Here is a 16,773-nt window from a genome sequence, read left to right on the forward strand (position 1 = left end):
ATAAGCATATCTTGACATGTTCAGATTCAGTAGTGATGTAGAGCGGGTCGTGGATAATTTCATGGCCAAGATGGACAAGAAAAGGCTCGATCAGAGACGGAGGTGATTCGGATCGTCAGAACTTAAAATGGACGTATCTTACAAACCAGAATGAGTTATCAGACGTGCAATATATGATTTTGGGGTAGGACGAGCTACTTTATCTACGCGAGGTTGTGCATGCCAAATTTGTGAAATACCATAGATCGACGGTCAAATTCCTATTTTAATTTCGTTTTTACCATTTACAGTTAGTTTTGGTTTGAGTATAACTCTTCATTTGTTAGGCTTTAGGAGTTGCGCCTAACATGAAAAGTGCTTAAAATAATCAGGATACCATCATGGTTCAGCCAAATAGGACACTTACTATTTTTGGCTGAAAACCATGCGCACTAGTAGGAATCACAAGCGTTTATAAATAGTAACTATTTATATTAAGTTGTGATTTCTAGGAGTTTTAGTTATAGTATGATTCTGAAACTTCTCTCCAAAGTTGTATCCTTATTTAAAGAGTTATAAACTCAATTTTCATCATCAACAAAATTATTTCTAATTTTCTAGAATTAATATCTATTTTTTCCTCACGAATTCGAGACATCCCTGTGAGGAGTCTACATAACGCCGTGGAAGACGGTGCTAGACCACTACACGTCCTTCCATGCGTCAAGTAGACAAGTACCGAAATGATAGGTTGAGCCTTCACTATCTGTCGTTGATTGTGCCGATTCATTGTTCCATTGTCTAGTGGCTAGGCTTTTAGATCCTCGGAAATAGTGATTTTTCGTTTTGCTATTTCGGATTCCATGGGTGCTTTTGTCCCTATCTATAGCAACCAAAGTAATCAATTAAATGCTATCAATGTTTGAACTAATGATAAAGGTTCATAGAGAAATCTCTCTTCCCCATGTGTAATATGTGGATTCTTACCTTCTTGTGTTTAAAAACTAATTTAAAAATATGTAACTAATACACTTGTTACATCCTGGGCTCTATCACCCCACACAAGCCAGCCAGACAGAAACCAGAGATCATTGATACACATGACTAAGTGTCTGTACCCATTCCCAGCAATCCTGAAATGGGCCTATTGCAATTCCCAAAAAGAAAAAAGAAAAACAAAAAGAAAAAAAAAAAAGAGAGTGCATTCAAATCGATCATCCCATGAAATATCATCCGTTTGCCTCCACATCGTTCTTGTTCATACGTGAATCTTGGGCCCTAGGATCCCCCCCATGACCCACCACCTTCTTCCCATGGATCTTCCTACACTCATAGTAGAACACTGTAAACGAAACAAAGGTGAAGAGCTTCAAAGGACAAGCTAGACTAAGCAACATCAATTGAAAAACTGTAGTCGCGGTGAAGCTGCTCGCCATGAAAAAAGCTACAGAGAGTGCTATTGCAAGTAACATAAGAACAAACCCTTGAATCCTTCTTCCCCTAATAATCTCTCCAGCTTCCGCCAATGCCGCCATTCCATAACAATCCTCATCTACGACAGAAACCACAATACTCACCATCCAAACAGCATTAAGGAATATATACAATAACACAAACACAAGGCTCATCAACATAGCGAAGCTGATGAATACTCCGCCACCCGGTACCACAACCCACATCAACAACAAGCTGCCACCAACGTAAGAGATGGAGAAGAGAAAGACATATAACCATGTGATCGCCGATTGTTTTAGTGTCCGTCTACTCATCGCCAGTATCTTGTGGCCAGTTAGATCAATCCCGACGGTCGTGGCCGTCACGTATATCGTTGTCACCATCAAGGCTAGTGTAATGACCCAGTATGTGAATAAGCAACCAAATTCTAGGGCGGCGAGGATTCGTAGGCTCTTTCCGATTTGGTCGAGAGATGTATTTTGAAGGGAGGGATCGCACGGCTCTGGACAGAAGGGGGATGCATTTGAATCTAAGCCTTTCATTAGGCGATTGACCAAGGTGTCGTTGAACAGGGCGAGAATGGTGTAGGGAGGGATCATGATGAGAGTGAGTGAGAACATGAGTTTCTTGTTCTTCCATGTGAGTTTTGAGGATTCTTTGATAATTCCCCACGTGCTTAACGCCGGAGAGGATTCTCTGGTCGTCGTTGCTGCCTTCGTTGACGTCTCCATTTCCTTGCGGCCGTTGATCATTATCGATGTTTGATGTTGGGTATTTATGGGGAGACATTGGTTGTTTGTTTCATCTGGAGCGTTTTGTACGGACGAGAGAAAACAACTGGCCACCGTTGAAGGATTTGCATGGCTACGGATTTTGTATCAGGCTAGTATTTTTGTGTTTTCAGTTCATCCCTTTCGGAATGACGTTATAAACGGTTTGGATGGCATGTAAACATCAAGGTGGAGCCGAGGGAGGTTCCAACGGCTGGCATTTCTTTCTCATTTTTCCTATGGTACGGCCCACTTGTTTTAATTTTTTATTTTGCAATGTACTAAAATAATCTCGATAGATGGGGTGGATTTATCACAAACATCATGGTGGGCTCACCCACATTCCCAGCTCAGGAGCTTTTACTGCAAAGGCTTTGGTGGAAGTTCTTAGGCTGGGAATGTAAGTGGGCCTACCTCTTAGGTTTGGCCGATAAAACAATGAGCCACCGATGAAACATTTGCATGACCAAGACTTTCATATCAGGCTAATTTTTTTGTGTTTTCAGTTCATCCCCGTGAGAATGACCTTATAAACGGTTTGGATGGCATATAAATATTAAGGTGGAGCTTAATAAGATTTCAACAACTAGCATTTCTTTTCCTAATTTTCCTCTAGTACGGCCCTGTTTGAGTCTTGGATCGAGAGTTCAATTTTTTATCTGAAATTCTAAAATAATCTCACAGAATGGATGGATGGTATGGATTTCTCATAAATATTTAGTTTCTTCCCAATGTGATAAATGTTTGGTTAACTGCTCATCCAGATATCAATTCCACTACAACTTGGGATCCGAATCATACTACAATACGCTCTTACTAAACAGGGAATATCCCTCTATGTCACCGCCTCTCCTCACTTATAAATAAGAGCACCCATAATGGTGAAATGTACGCATAATATTAAGCCTCAAACCCTACCCACGATCAAACCCAAATTCTCTACCTTAAGCATCGGAGGGTCCCCCTACTGCAGCCAAAGTCTCCTTTGTCCGTTCTTTTTACAGGAAATCGAAGGTCTAGGGAAGGTTACCCAAATTTCTACATCAACAAATAATAAGTTTATTATTTATAGTAAGTCACATTTTTAGGTTGTTTGAGTCTAAAACTCCATCTGAAGCTTGAGCTCATTATTTAAAGGGTTGCAATTTCCTTTTTATCATTAATCAATTTATTTTTGAATTTATTAGAAATTATTTATATTTTATACATCGTAAAGAGCTCTGTGGATTCTCAGTAGTTATTTCCCATGGAATATGGTGATTGACCTCATCACGTCCCTCCCTTCCTGCATCAATCTTCAAATCTGGAAGAGATTAGGATGAACCTGAATTGGTTCACCAAAGATCAACGGTCTGGATCAATGTATGATGGTTTCTACTTAGTACAGATCCCGACAATTTGTTTCCTCTTCAAAAGAAGAACCTTTCACAATGAGAGCTAATGGGCTTTTAGGTTAAGTCCAAAGAACTTAGGCGGTCAAAATGCTCTCTCTCTCTCTCTCTCTCTCTCTCTCTCTCTCTCTCTCTCTCTCTCTATATATATATATATATATATATATATACACACCGACAATGTGTTTCCTCTTCAAAAGAGGAACCTTTCACAATGAGAGCTAATGGGCTTTTAGGTTAAGTCCAAAGAACCTAGGCGGTCAAAATGCTCTCTCTCTCTCTCTCTCTCTCTCTCTCTCTCTCTCTCTCTCTCTCTCTCTCTCTCTCTCTCTATTTTTATTTTGATTTTTAAAAAAATAAATTTTCATGTTGGTAGCTGTGTATTTTCCCTTGGAGTTTTCTTTGATTGAGAGTAGGGCGAAAGATTCAAGGGGCGTGTCGAAAGTGCCAAGTTTAAATGACCCGTGACACATATAGCCCACATGGACGTGGCACATGAGGCATATTCAGGTCTGTAAAGATTGATTGTGGCTAATCTCATGCATGTGGGATGCTTGAGGGTGTTGCCAGCCCTGTCTGTCGCTCGTTGGTTGGCTATTTGTATTCTTTGCTTACTGTTCCAATTAGGGGGCTGCAGTAGGTAATGCAGACTGATTTTGTGGCGTCCAATTGGCATTCACATTGAATTTGTTTATTCCTTCTTTTAAATTTTCTTCTTGTCTAATGTTCACTGCATTATAAGATCGGTGAGGTCACTTGTCTTTTTGTCGTGCCCACTTGAATGGTTTTATATCATCTTCTCTAACTAATTAATAAAGTTACAAATAAGCTTCTCTCATCTTTATTCATTTTCAGGACATATGTTCTCTTACTTATAAATAAATAAATAAACATTTTTAGTTTATGACTTTTGTAGATTTGTACATTCTTCATATCTTATTCAAAAAACTTGCCCTAAGTTTATCCGAGGGACAGAAGCCTAAAGAATTTAAACAAAGTTTTAGACCTATTTTTTTCATACAACTTGTTTGTGTCAACCAAATAAACAAACTTTGGATAGATTTGTCGCGTTTTTTAAGCCATGATGAGCAAAGGTAGAGATCATTACCATTCCATGATTAATACTAAAAAAACATCCAACCCTCAAACAAGAAGCTAAACCTCTGGAGTTTTGATAATCTAAAACTCTATTTAGAAAGTCACTAATTAAACAACAACAACAACAACAACTCACTAATCACAAGAAAGGTCTAAACTACTCAAACCCCCAACATGCTCACTCAAGGAAGAGAGTGACTAACATAGAGATTAGTGGAAACTAATCCACGCCGTTCTTCCATGTCCATTTCCTCTCCTTGGCTGTTCTTACAATCATAGTAAAACACCGTGTATGCAATGAAGGTGAATAGCTTCAAGACACAGACAAGAACCATCTCGATGGCTCCGATTACAATCCGAGCTGCTGGTTCTCTTTCATCTTCGATTGTGTTGAGACAGAATAGCACATAAATTGGAGTGATTAAGAGTGCTAAAAGCATCATTAGTCCAAACCCTTGAAGCTTTCTTCCTTTGATTAGGTCCACTGCCTTCTGTATTGCCTTCATACCATAACAATCCTCTTCTACCACAGAAATCACGAGACCCAACATCCAAACTGCAGCTAAGTATACTAAAAATAGCATTGCAGAAAGGCCCACCAAGCCGATCAAAGCGATCAAAGTCCCACTGTTAGTAATTAGTGTGAATGCCACAAACACCATCACAAGGAGGAAAGCATAACCAGCTGTGATTAGTAAAATGTACAACCATGTGATCATGGGCCTCTTCCATATTGCGATAATCTTCAAGAACACATCCATAAGACTCAAAAGCTTACCGGTGTATATCGCTGATGATGCGTAAATGGTAGCGGTCATTGTGAATGGAGTTAGAACACAAAAAGCAATGAAGAAGACCGATTCAATCCCCGCAAGAATTCCAATGTCTTTATGGACTCCAGAGGTGCTGAGGTTCCATCCGCCGTCGGATTCTTGATCTTCAAACTCGATCAGGAATGGGCCAGCCACAAGATCGTGGATCAAAGCAAGTAGAGAGAATGGGATCAGAACAAGGAGCATGATTGAGACCATAAGCTTCATATTCTTTAAAGGTATCTTGAGGGATTCCTTTAGTATTCCTATCAGATCCAACATCTTGGGGGTGTCCACTGCCACTGAAAATGGTTCCTTAGCCATTGAATGATCTTCTCCAAATTTTCTGTATGGGGATCAAAATGCTTTTACAGGCAATATGTCTTGTGGCCGGTTCCCATACAACTTTTGTACCATAAGCTTATTCTACAACTGCATCTTTTGGGTCCACCACGCTGTAAGGGTCACATCCGATCCGTCTATCATGTGAGGCCCTTCATTTTCTCAGAGAAGTGAAAAATGAGACAGATCCAAAACTCAGGTCGCCACACCACGTAGAAGCATGCCTAAAACGTGGTGTGGCTTGCCTGAGTTTTATATGGCCCTGATTCTTTCTTTAATTCAATTATCCTGCTGGAGAGCATTCTTATTAATGGATCGGATGACATAAAAGAACACAGTTGGCCCCATACAATCTGAAAGGTTTTATTGGTGTACGCCGCATCTCAAGTTTCCCTGTAGTGTTGCCCACCTATAGTTCGGATCGGCCTGATTTTTTAAGAAAGGGTGAACTTGAAAGGGGAGCTCTCACCTTATGGACGGATTGGATATGTTCCATAGATTATTGTGGACCCCACAAACGTAGTTGTTTGGAATGAGCTTATTCTACAAGGCTTGTAGAGGAACCAGTTCCGTTTATTGATGTTTAGTGTTATTGCAGAATCTTGACAGCATTCTGCGTTATTCGTGCTGAAGGATCGATCCTTCACCGATGACATCTACATGGGGCCCACAAGCATGGATGACCGACTATATCAGTTTTGATTGTTCGTTCTCAATTTGAATTGCACCGATCGAGCGATGGTCAGCTGTCTTTTGGTGCCGCAGGCCATTAATAGTAACCAAATGGACGATTCCGATTATCCCATCCATGCGGGGTCCATCCAGCGATTGACAAGCTAGGGCGTGTTTCAACATTGAGGTGACGGGTACCCCATTTTAATGGATACTCACATATAATATCAGGTTGAGTTCCAGTCTCATGTTTTGACCCGGTTAAGAAGTTTCAGGTGGGGTCCATGTGATGGACCGATTAAAGTCGGGTCAAGTCCGGTCAATTTGGTCCAGTTTTATTAATAAAATTATGTATATTTAATTTTTGTGGATTATTTTAACAAAATAAATAAGAATTCATGAGCCACTTCCATGCAAGAGAACCAATTTATACACCATGCAGGGGTTGAAGTTGTAATTGTGTATTATCTAATCCATCCATGGGTGAACCCACCCATGTAAATTGGCTAGAAATCTTAATTCTAAAGATCTAATAAGTATTGGACCATGCTCAACTCTAATTAGATCCGGGTCTCTAAATGCTAGACCTGGACCGACAAGACCCGAATCCGGTTGCCCTGGTACTATATATATATAGGGCACATCCTAAACTTGACCCTTGGGAGCCCTGAATGGTCCACTTTATTTTATTTGTATTCATTAAAAGCTGCAATTCTTCATATTGGAATATTACCGTGATCAAACAATGAGGCCCATCTCCTCTTAAGGAACTCTAGGATCTAGATACTGCCTATGATAATGTGGCCCACCATTTTTTTAGGCCTCCAGATACTCCGTATCATATAGATAATTGCACCTCTTCAACTTTAAGGTTGCTCAATAAGCAAAAATTGAAATGGCATGTATTATCCGTCCAAGGTCCACCTGGCGGATGGATGAGATTTTCTGGCTAGCAAAATTTTGAAATATTGCCCATTAAGTCTAATCTGCCTGTGTCCCATTAAACTGTGACCCACTCCGGTAATGTGTTCCGTTGAGGTGTGGCCTACCAGATGGACGGTTCAGATCAATGTACTGCAGTGCCTCTCTAGCTTATGGTGATATGCAGGACCCGGTTCTGGGTGCTCACTGGGACGCGGATTAGCTACTGACAGGTTGATTAGCGAGACTCGCTACTGAAGTGACGTCACCAAGTTCTGTGGGCCACACCATGATGTATGTTTTATATCTACACTGTCCATCCATTTGGAGAGATCATATTAGGGCATGATCCAAAAAATGAATCAGATCCAAAGCTCGAGATGACCCACCACAAAAAAACAGTGGGAAGAGTGACGCCCATCGTTAAAAAGTTCTAAGGGCCATGATAGTTTTTTATCAAGCTAATATTTGTGTTTTCCCTTCTTTCATGTCTGCTTTAACACATGAACAGGTGGGATCTCAAATAAACATCATGGTGGACCTTTGGAAGGTTCAACGGTGGGCGTCACTCTCATCACTGTTTTCTGTGGTGGGGTCCACCACAGCCTTGGATCTGCCTCGTTCTTTGGACCATGCTCTAAAATGATCTCTCCAAATGTATGGACGGTGTTGATACAACACATACATCATGGTGGGCCCCACAGAAGTTGGTGACGTCACTTCAGTAGCCAGTCTCGCTACTCAACCTGTCAGTATCCAATCCGCGTCCTGCTCACTGGAGCATTAAGTGGGTCCACATCAATTCCCACCCAGTGGAGTCGTTATTGGTCGGTGCTCTGTGGCCCTACATGATGTATGTATTTTATCCAATCCGTCCATCCATTTTTATTTTTTTTTTCGGATCATTTTATGGCATGGGTCCAAAAATGAAGGAGATCCAAATCGCAGGTGGAATACACCATAGGAAACAGTGATGATTCGACGGCCACCATTCAAAATTTCTAGGGGCCACAAAAGTTTTGGACCGACATGATATTTGTGTTTTACCTTCATCCTGATCTTTGTGATCTAATCAACAGGTTGGATGGAAAATGAACATTACAGTGGGCCCCGGAAGTTTTTAATGATGAGTGTTCAATCACCGCTTTTTCCTGTGGTGTGGTCCATCTGAGATTTGTATCTAACTTAATTTTTTTCACATGCCCTAAAATGATCAGTAAAAATGGATGGACGGCGTGGATATAATACATACGTCATGTTGACCCCACAGAGCACCGACAAATAGACAGCTCGCTACAGGCAGCGACAGTAGGCAATCTGCGTCTCTTCTGGTGGAGGTGCGATCTTCCGCAAACAATACTTAAATCCGGCGTGCGAGCTTCGACAAACAATACTTAAATGATGCCTTTACGTTGACCAATGATATAAGGCCATCTGTCTTCCTGTGGAGTGAGCAGATAAGGTATTACTCGTGTAACATGTCCATCCGTGTTGCCCTGAACGTGGGCCCGCCTTGATATACATATCCATGCCGTCCATCAGTTTTTTCAGTTCATTTTAGGGATTGGTATAAAAAATTAAGTAAATCCAAATATCAAGTGGACCTGACTGTGGGGCCACCTTGATGTATGTATGTGTTGAGTTACTGTGGGTCCATAGCAGTGTGGAGGCGTACATAGTGCTTTTTCATCGGCTCCCGCTGGACACATCTGAAGGGTACGGATTGGGTACTTCACCCGCCCGTGCCGGGATACAGGCAGGCTAGGGATCTGAGAGCCACTGTGATGTATGGATTTTATCTGCACCGTCCATACATTTCGCCATGTTATTTTAGGCTGCGGGAACAAAAATAAGGCAGATCCAATACTCAAGTGGAACGCGAAATGGGGGTTACACGCTTGTCGTTGAAAACTTCTTACGCTCCACAGAAGTTTTGGATCAAGCTGATATTTGTTTTTTACCTTCATCTAGGTCTCTATGACCTTATGAACAGGTTGGATGTAACATAAACATCAAGGTAGGCCTTAGGAAGGTTTCAACAGTAGATATTATTAACACCTCTTCTTCCTATGGTGTGGCCCATTTGAACCTTTGATCTGCCTCATTTTCTTGGCCCCAGCCTAAAATGACATGAAAAACTACGTGGACGGTGTGGATAAAATCCACACATCACAGTGGCTCTCAGATCCCTAGCCTGTTCCTATCTCGGAACGGATGAGGAAGTACCCAATCTGCGCCCTATCTTAAGAGCACCATGCATATGCACGTCCAGAAGCATGGACCGAAAGGGTGTGATTCATGCCAGAGTCTTTAATTTTTCTATATGGTTTTACCAGAAGGGTGTGATTCATGCTAGAGTCTTTACTTTCAACATGTGTTTCACGCATGATCCCTCCATCCAATGCATTTTCATTGACCAATGGGGTGAATCTTTCTGTGGAGCGTGACTTGGCTGGGGCGCGGTTTGGGTGGATTCCTGTTGGCCCCATTATGATTTTTGTGCCTTACATCCACACCGTCCATTCATTTTTACAGATCATTTTATGTAATTATCTAAAAATGAAGCAGATACAAATCTTAGGTACTACAGTAAATAGTCATGATTAAATCCTCACCATTAAAAACTTCATGGGGCCACTAGAAATTTTATTTTCCATCCAACCTGTTTATAAGGTCACAAAGACCGGGATGAAGAGACCACACAAATATCAGCTTGATCCAGGCCCATGAGAAGTTTCTAACGGTTGACTACCACTGTTTCTTGTATTATGGTCCACCTGAGATTTGGATATACTTCATTTTTTTATTTTTTATTTATTTTTATCATGCCTGCAAATGATCAGTTTCTAAAATAGATGGATGGCATGGATACAAGATACATACATCACGGGGGGCCCCACAGTCAGGGATCCCACCCATGGAAGCCGCGCCCACTTGGCTGCAACCCCTGAACCAGCTATGTGGGCGGGACCCTGAATGTAGGCCCCACCTAAATGTATGCATTGAATATTGATGCCGTCTCTTTGTTTTCCAGCATATTTTATGGCATAGTCCCAAATATGGAGAGACAAATTTTAGGTAGACCACACCATTAGAATGGTTATTGATCATTAAAAACTTTTTATGGGCCACAAATGTTTTAGATCAAGTTGATATTTGGTTTTTTTTTTTTTCATCAAAGTTTGTGTAACCTAGTCAACAAGTTGGATGGTCAATAAACATTACAATGGACCCTAGTAAGTTTTTAATGGTGGGTGTTCAATGACCACCATCTCCTGTGGTATGGTCCACCCAAAATTTGTATCTGCTAATTTTTTGGACCATGCCCTAAAATATGTTGGAAAAATAGATAGCTGGAGTGGACATACGATGCATACTTCAAGGTGGGCACTACAGTCAATTCCCACACACATAGCCGGTGCTGGGTCACAGTCCAGTCATTCTCCTTGCTGCGAGGTCGGCACGCATACATACAATGCTATTTCATTGACCGATGGAGTGAATCTTGCTGTGAGGTCTGCAGCATTATATTTGTAAAGTTAGAATATATGGGACATGGATTGCCTGCGAGAGCCTTTCATAAGAATTTTATGGAAAGTTAAGTGGGCCTGCCATAGTATTTATGAAAAATCTTGTTGTAATTTTAATAGTGTTTTAAATTTTTTATGTTTTTAAAATTCCTGCTAAAACTTTTTCTCCTTTTTGTTTTGTTTTTTTATTTATTTTTTTTTTTTTATTTTTTTTATACACACACGCACACACACCCCCACACACTAACGCTAGTGGAATTTCACCACCTATGGGTACTTGAACCCTTGACCGGGAGTTGAAACTCCTGAGAGTCTAGCACCCAATCAAGAGTACCCGAAAAACTTTTTCTCCTTCATTTTCTTTTTGAACTCACTATTCCTTATGTTTATTGCATTTTAAATAATCCTACATCAAAATGCAAGAGAAATTTAAAGAGGTTGTATGTGAGACATGGTGTAGAAGACTTGTGCCTTCAGGGGAACTTAGGGTTTGTGATGACCAATGTTGATGCAAAAATATGGTGACTCCAACCGTTCCTCGATGGTTAGCTCTGAGCCTTGTAAAGCTGTGCAAGAGAAGGATACAGGAGACCCTGGCTATGGGTAGGGGACCCTCTGATGCCTAAGTTAGGCTAGGAATCTGAGTCTAAATAACGTTGCTAGGGGTTTAGAGTGCCAAATGTTGCGTACCTATTGCAATGGACTCCTCTCATATTTATACCTGTGGGTCGAAGGAGTCGTAGCCATTAATCTTGGCACAATCTCTTCCATTAAGCGGGCGTTATAAGTGTGTAGATGTCAACCATTATCCTTTGATCGTGCACCGGAGAACTCTCTCACACGTCTCATTGGGACTGATCCTTAGGCGTGATCTTCGGCCATGTACGTATCCGAGCCGACCTTGACCCATGGCCCTCCGAGCCCACGAATATCTATCCGAGCCAACCACGTCCATCCGAGCGCATCCCTCCAATGCCTACGAGGGAGTTACCCTTGTTCGGGCCTTGGATAACATATGTTGGTACCAAGTTCTTGGCCTCCGACTCCATATCTTCACTAGAGTCAAGCCTTGTCTACAACTTTCTATGCCCATGGTCGAAGTTCAGACTCGGGGGCCCAATCTAGGGCCATAGTTCTTTGGATAAGAGTTCCAGATATCTGATCCAGGGTCATAGTTCTTCGGATGAGAATTCTAGACATTGGAGTGGCCCAGTCTGCCACTCTTCTACAACCCTAGTTTTGGAATCGTAGTTCGGAAGTATGGTCGGCTCGGAGGCATCGCTATTGCACCGAGGCTCTGCGCATGATTTCTCCAAGTCGGCCTTTCCTGGGCTTGGCTCATATTTTTCCATAACAACTAACGTGTTAAGGAATAAAAATGGAGCTTTAGAAATTTTCATCAAGTGTAGAATCGAAGTTAAAAACCAACTTAGGAAGAAAAGAAATTAAAAAACTTAGGTCCCGTTTGTTAAATCTGAAGTCTAAAGCCTGAATGTGAAATCTGAATATGAAGTCTAAATTTGAAGTTTTTTTAAAAAAAAGAAAAGAAAAAAAAGCTTATTTATTAACTATTGCTGAAGTTTGAAAATTAAGTATTGAATTTGAAACAACTTGTTTGTTAACAAATGTCTGAAATGTCTGAAATTTGTTAATTCCACACATTTACCCATATCTCATGTTTGGAAATGTTTTACATCATGAAGAAATTATTTTTTATTAAATGAAATTAAAATTATTATATTTAATTCAAATAAACTAAAGTGCTTAATAGAAAATTAAAATATCATTATTAAAAAAAGAAGATAAAAAATCAATGATTTGCATGTATAAATAAAGAAAAGACAAAAAAAAATAAAAGAAAATAAAAAAATCAACATAGATAGAAATGACAAAAATTAAGTCATTCTTCAAAGAGAGAGAGACTATAATACCTGCCGAAGAGAAATACTTCTAATCTTCTACAAAGAAGGTAAAGAAATAATCAATGATGCAATGGAGAAGTGAATGAGAGGTTTGTTGTGTTTTAACAAAAATTGAATGTGAACACTATTATCCCTCTTGTTTCTCACCGTATTTGCTTTGTTAGGCATTATGAGGTCCACCATAATGTATTTGTTTTATAACCACTCCATCCATTCCCTTTTCCTTCTCATTTTAAGTCGCGGACCAAAAAATGAAGTAGACCCTAATCTCTGGTGGACCACATCATAAGAAATGCAGAGACAATAGTGCCCACGTCGGGCAGATCCAGACATGCACGGATTGGGTACTACTCTATAGGATGTGTGTTTTATCCACATTGTCCTTACATTTTTTTCGATAATTTTAGGGAATGATCCCAAAAATGAGGAAGATCCAAATCTCATGTGAACCACACAATGGGAAACAATGGTGATTGAACACCCACCATTAAAAGCTTCTTAGTGACCTCAAAAGTTTTGAATGAAGCTGATATTTGTGTTTACCCTTCATCAATAGGTTGGATGGTAAATAAACATTACAGCGGGCCTTTGGAAATTCTTAACGGTGGACGTTCAATCACCACTGTTTTCTTATGGTGTGGTCCACTTGAGATTTGGATCAGTCTAATTTTGGGCTCATGCAATAAAATGATATGGAAAAATAGAGAGACAGTGTGGATAAAACACATATATATATATATATATATATATATATATATATATATATATATATATATATATATATATATATAAAATCATGGTGGGCCATATAACACCATCCATTAGCCACCAGGTTTCTCTGCAATCCCTTCTTGATCCAATATCCATCGAACCCGCAACCAGCAAGCGGATTGCTTGGTGTGCTCACTTGGATGTCACCAAGTTATGTGAGCCACGCCATAATGTATGTGCTATATCCACACCATACATCCATTTAGCAACATCATTTTAAGACATGAGACAAAAATTGAGGCAAATCTAAAGCTAAAGTGGGCAACAAAACAGAAAGCAGTAAGACAATGATTCCTACCGTTGAAACATTCTTATGGCTCACCATTATCCACCCATTTTAAAAGATAATTCTTATGTTTATTTGTCATCCAACTTGTTCATGAGTTCACGAAGACAAGGATGAAGGGAAAAAAAAAAAAAAAAAAACAAATATCAGATTAATTCAAAACTTATGTGGCCCTAAGAAGTTATCAATGGAAGACGTCTAATCCTCTATGCTTTTTGTGGTGTGGCCTACTTGAGCCTTAGATCTGCCTCATTTTTGAGCTCGTGCCCTAAAATTATCTTTTAAAATGGGTGGATAGTGTGGATATAACACATAGACCATGGTAGAGCCCAAAAAACTTGGTGACATAATTAACACACCAGGGAGGTCATCGCAAAATCCGTTTTCCCCAAATCCTCTAGGGAGGTTAGGGGTACTATCAACCAGGATGGGACGTATGCTCACATGATATATATATGTTTCATCCACACCGTCTATCCATTTTTTTCACACCATTTTAAGGTAAAAGTTAAAAAGTGAAGTAGATCTAAGGCTCACTGAGCCACACTACTATAAACAGTGGGAATTGAGAGGCCACCATTAAAAGCTTCTTGGGACTATAGAAGGCTTTGATCAAGCTGATTTTGTGTTTTCCCTTCATCTAGGTTCATGTGACCTTATGAAGAGGTTAGATGACAAATAAACCTCATAGTGGGCCCTAGGAAGGTTTCAAGGGTAATTGTTCATTTCCCCCTGTTCTATGCGGTGTGTTCTGCTTGAGCTTTGTATTTGCCTCATTTATAGGGCTCATGCTCTAGTATGATTTAGAAAAGTTGACGGAAAGTATGCATCTAACACATAAATCATGATGGGCCAGAGAAGTTCCATACGTTAAAAGATAAGTTGTGTATTACGCATAGAGAATCTATGTTGCAACGTGCAAGGGTAATTTTAGAAGTAGAAAATTTTGGTTTCAAAAGAATTGGCCGAGCACATTTTGCAGTCCCTATTAAGCCAGATCTCTTCCGTGGAAAGTATTACGGGAAAATGATGGAAACTTTTCTGAATCCGGAGTTAACAAACAATGTTGAATGTAGACCGCTTTCAGAGTTTTGCACTAAGTGAATTTTTTTAGAATTAACAACACGCCCTTAGAACAAATAAAGGATGAGAGTATGAATCTTTTAAGTTATTATCCTTTGACAAGTATAAGATAACTAGAAAGACACCATATGAACTCTTAAAAAGTTATACACCTAATTATAAATACTTTAGTATGTAGGTGTTTTACAAAAATAGGATTACCTAAAACAAAGAAAAGAAATTTAGGTCATAAAACGACTGAATATATTTATAGGAGCGTATAAGTTTTCAGTATATATATATATATATATATATATATATATAAAGCCCGAATGCTCAGCTACACACCAGTTCACACGGAACTCGTGCGAATTTTTTTGAGAACACATCATACATGATATGACTCCAAAATCTAAACGGTCCACGTGAAGCAGCAACTCATGAAACCCCATCGGCCCAATTTTTACTTTGATCCAAAACTTTGGTGGGCTATGAAAAATGAAAACAATTTCTTCCCTTGATTTGCATTCTCTTTGTTAGCCCACCCGAATTTTAGATCAGGGTGAAAATTTTTCCCATGGGGTTTCATGGGATTTCGCATCACATGGACCATTTGGATTAGACTCCCATAACACGTGTGCAATGCACAGCTGAGCATGACTCTCTCTCTCTCTCTCTCTCTCTCTCTCTCTCTCTCTCTCTCTCTCTCTATATATATATATATATATATATATATATATATATATATATAGATGCAAAGTTATTAGAAAATGTTTTTCCTATGAAATCAAAATCCTCAAGAATAAAGGAAGTTGGTAGAATAAAACTTGCATTAATTAACTAACATAGGTATAGATGATATAAATATAGAAGAAATAAAACTAAGGAGAAACAAAAGAGTTAGAAAAAAACTTAGTAGATGGTTCTTGCACATTTTTATTAAAAGATGGCCTTCTTTTTTTTATTCAGAAGTACTTAGCTTTCTTGATGCAACCTTTTGAAATGAAAATGATGAGTTATAGTCTATTATATCAAATAATACATGAAAACTCATACACTTTCCACCTAAAAATAAATCAATATGATGCAAATGAGTATTTAAAAAGAAGTTAAAACCAGATGAAACCATTAATAAGTTTAAAGCCAAGTTACTTGCTTAAGGCTTTAAATGAAAGAAGGAGATTAACTACTTTGAGACCTATTCTCATATAATTAGAATTACAACTATTAGGGTATTAGTTGCAGTAACATTTATATATAGAGGTGGGCATTGAGTCGAGTCAGACCGGATTGGGTCCAACTCGACTCGGTCCGAAATTGTCAATGCATTGACCCGAACTCGATCCAATCAGGGACCAAGTCGAGGTCCTCTAACTCAATCCAATTTGTTGCACTACTGGCCTGACCCGAACTGAGTTCGACTTGGTTAGGGAAACCGAGTTGGATCGGGTTGAGTACGGTTCAGATTGAAATCTTTTGTTTTTTTTTTTTGAAAATTAAAAATAAATAAATTATATATATATAGCCCCACCATAACGTTTATTTTCCATCCAATCTGTTTATAAGGTCACGACTACATGGATGAAGAGGAAAAACAAATTTCATATTGGTCCACTTGATCTTTAGATTTGTCTTATTTTTTGGCTCAAGCCTTAAGACAAGCCCACCAAATGGATGGACGGTTTGGATATAACACATACCCCATGATGGGGCCCACAGAACTTGCTGACGTCAATACACCAGCTGCCCAGTTGGCCTGGTG

At 39.5% G+C, this 16,773-nt stretch overlaps 2 protein-coding genes across 2 annotated transcripts; both read right to left on the reverse strand.

The window, feature by feature from the left end:
* Positions 1 to 1,208: 1,208 nt before the first annotated feature.
* LOC131256444 (uncharacterized) lies at positions 1,209 to 2,186 on the reverse strand. Its single transcript, XM_058257336.1, has one exon. It carries the CDS (start codon positions 2,184 to 2,186, stop codon positions 1,209 to 1,211), a length of 978 nt encoding a protein of 325 aa, XP_058113319.1.
* A 2,689-nt stretch (positions 2,187 to 4,875) lies between these two features.
* LOC131256445 (uncharacterized) lies at positions 4,876 to 5,829 on the reverse strand. The gene has a single exon (XM_058257337.1). It carries the CDS (start codon positions 5,827 to 5,829, stop codon positions 4,876 to 4,878), a length of 954 nt encoding a protein of 317 aa, XP_058113320.1.
* Between the last annotated feature and the right edge of the window lie 10,944 nt (positions 5,830 to 16,773).

The sequence above is a fragment of the Magnolia sinica genome, chromosome 9 (genome assembly GCF_029962835.1).
Source record: "Magnolia sinica isolate HGM2019 chromosome 9, MsV1, whole genome shotgun sequence".
Classification (NCBI taxonomy): domain Eukaryota; kingdom Viridiplantae; phylum Streptophyta; class Magnoliopsida; order Magnoliales; family Magnoliaceae; genus Magnolia; species Magnolia sinica.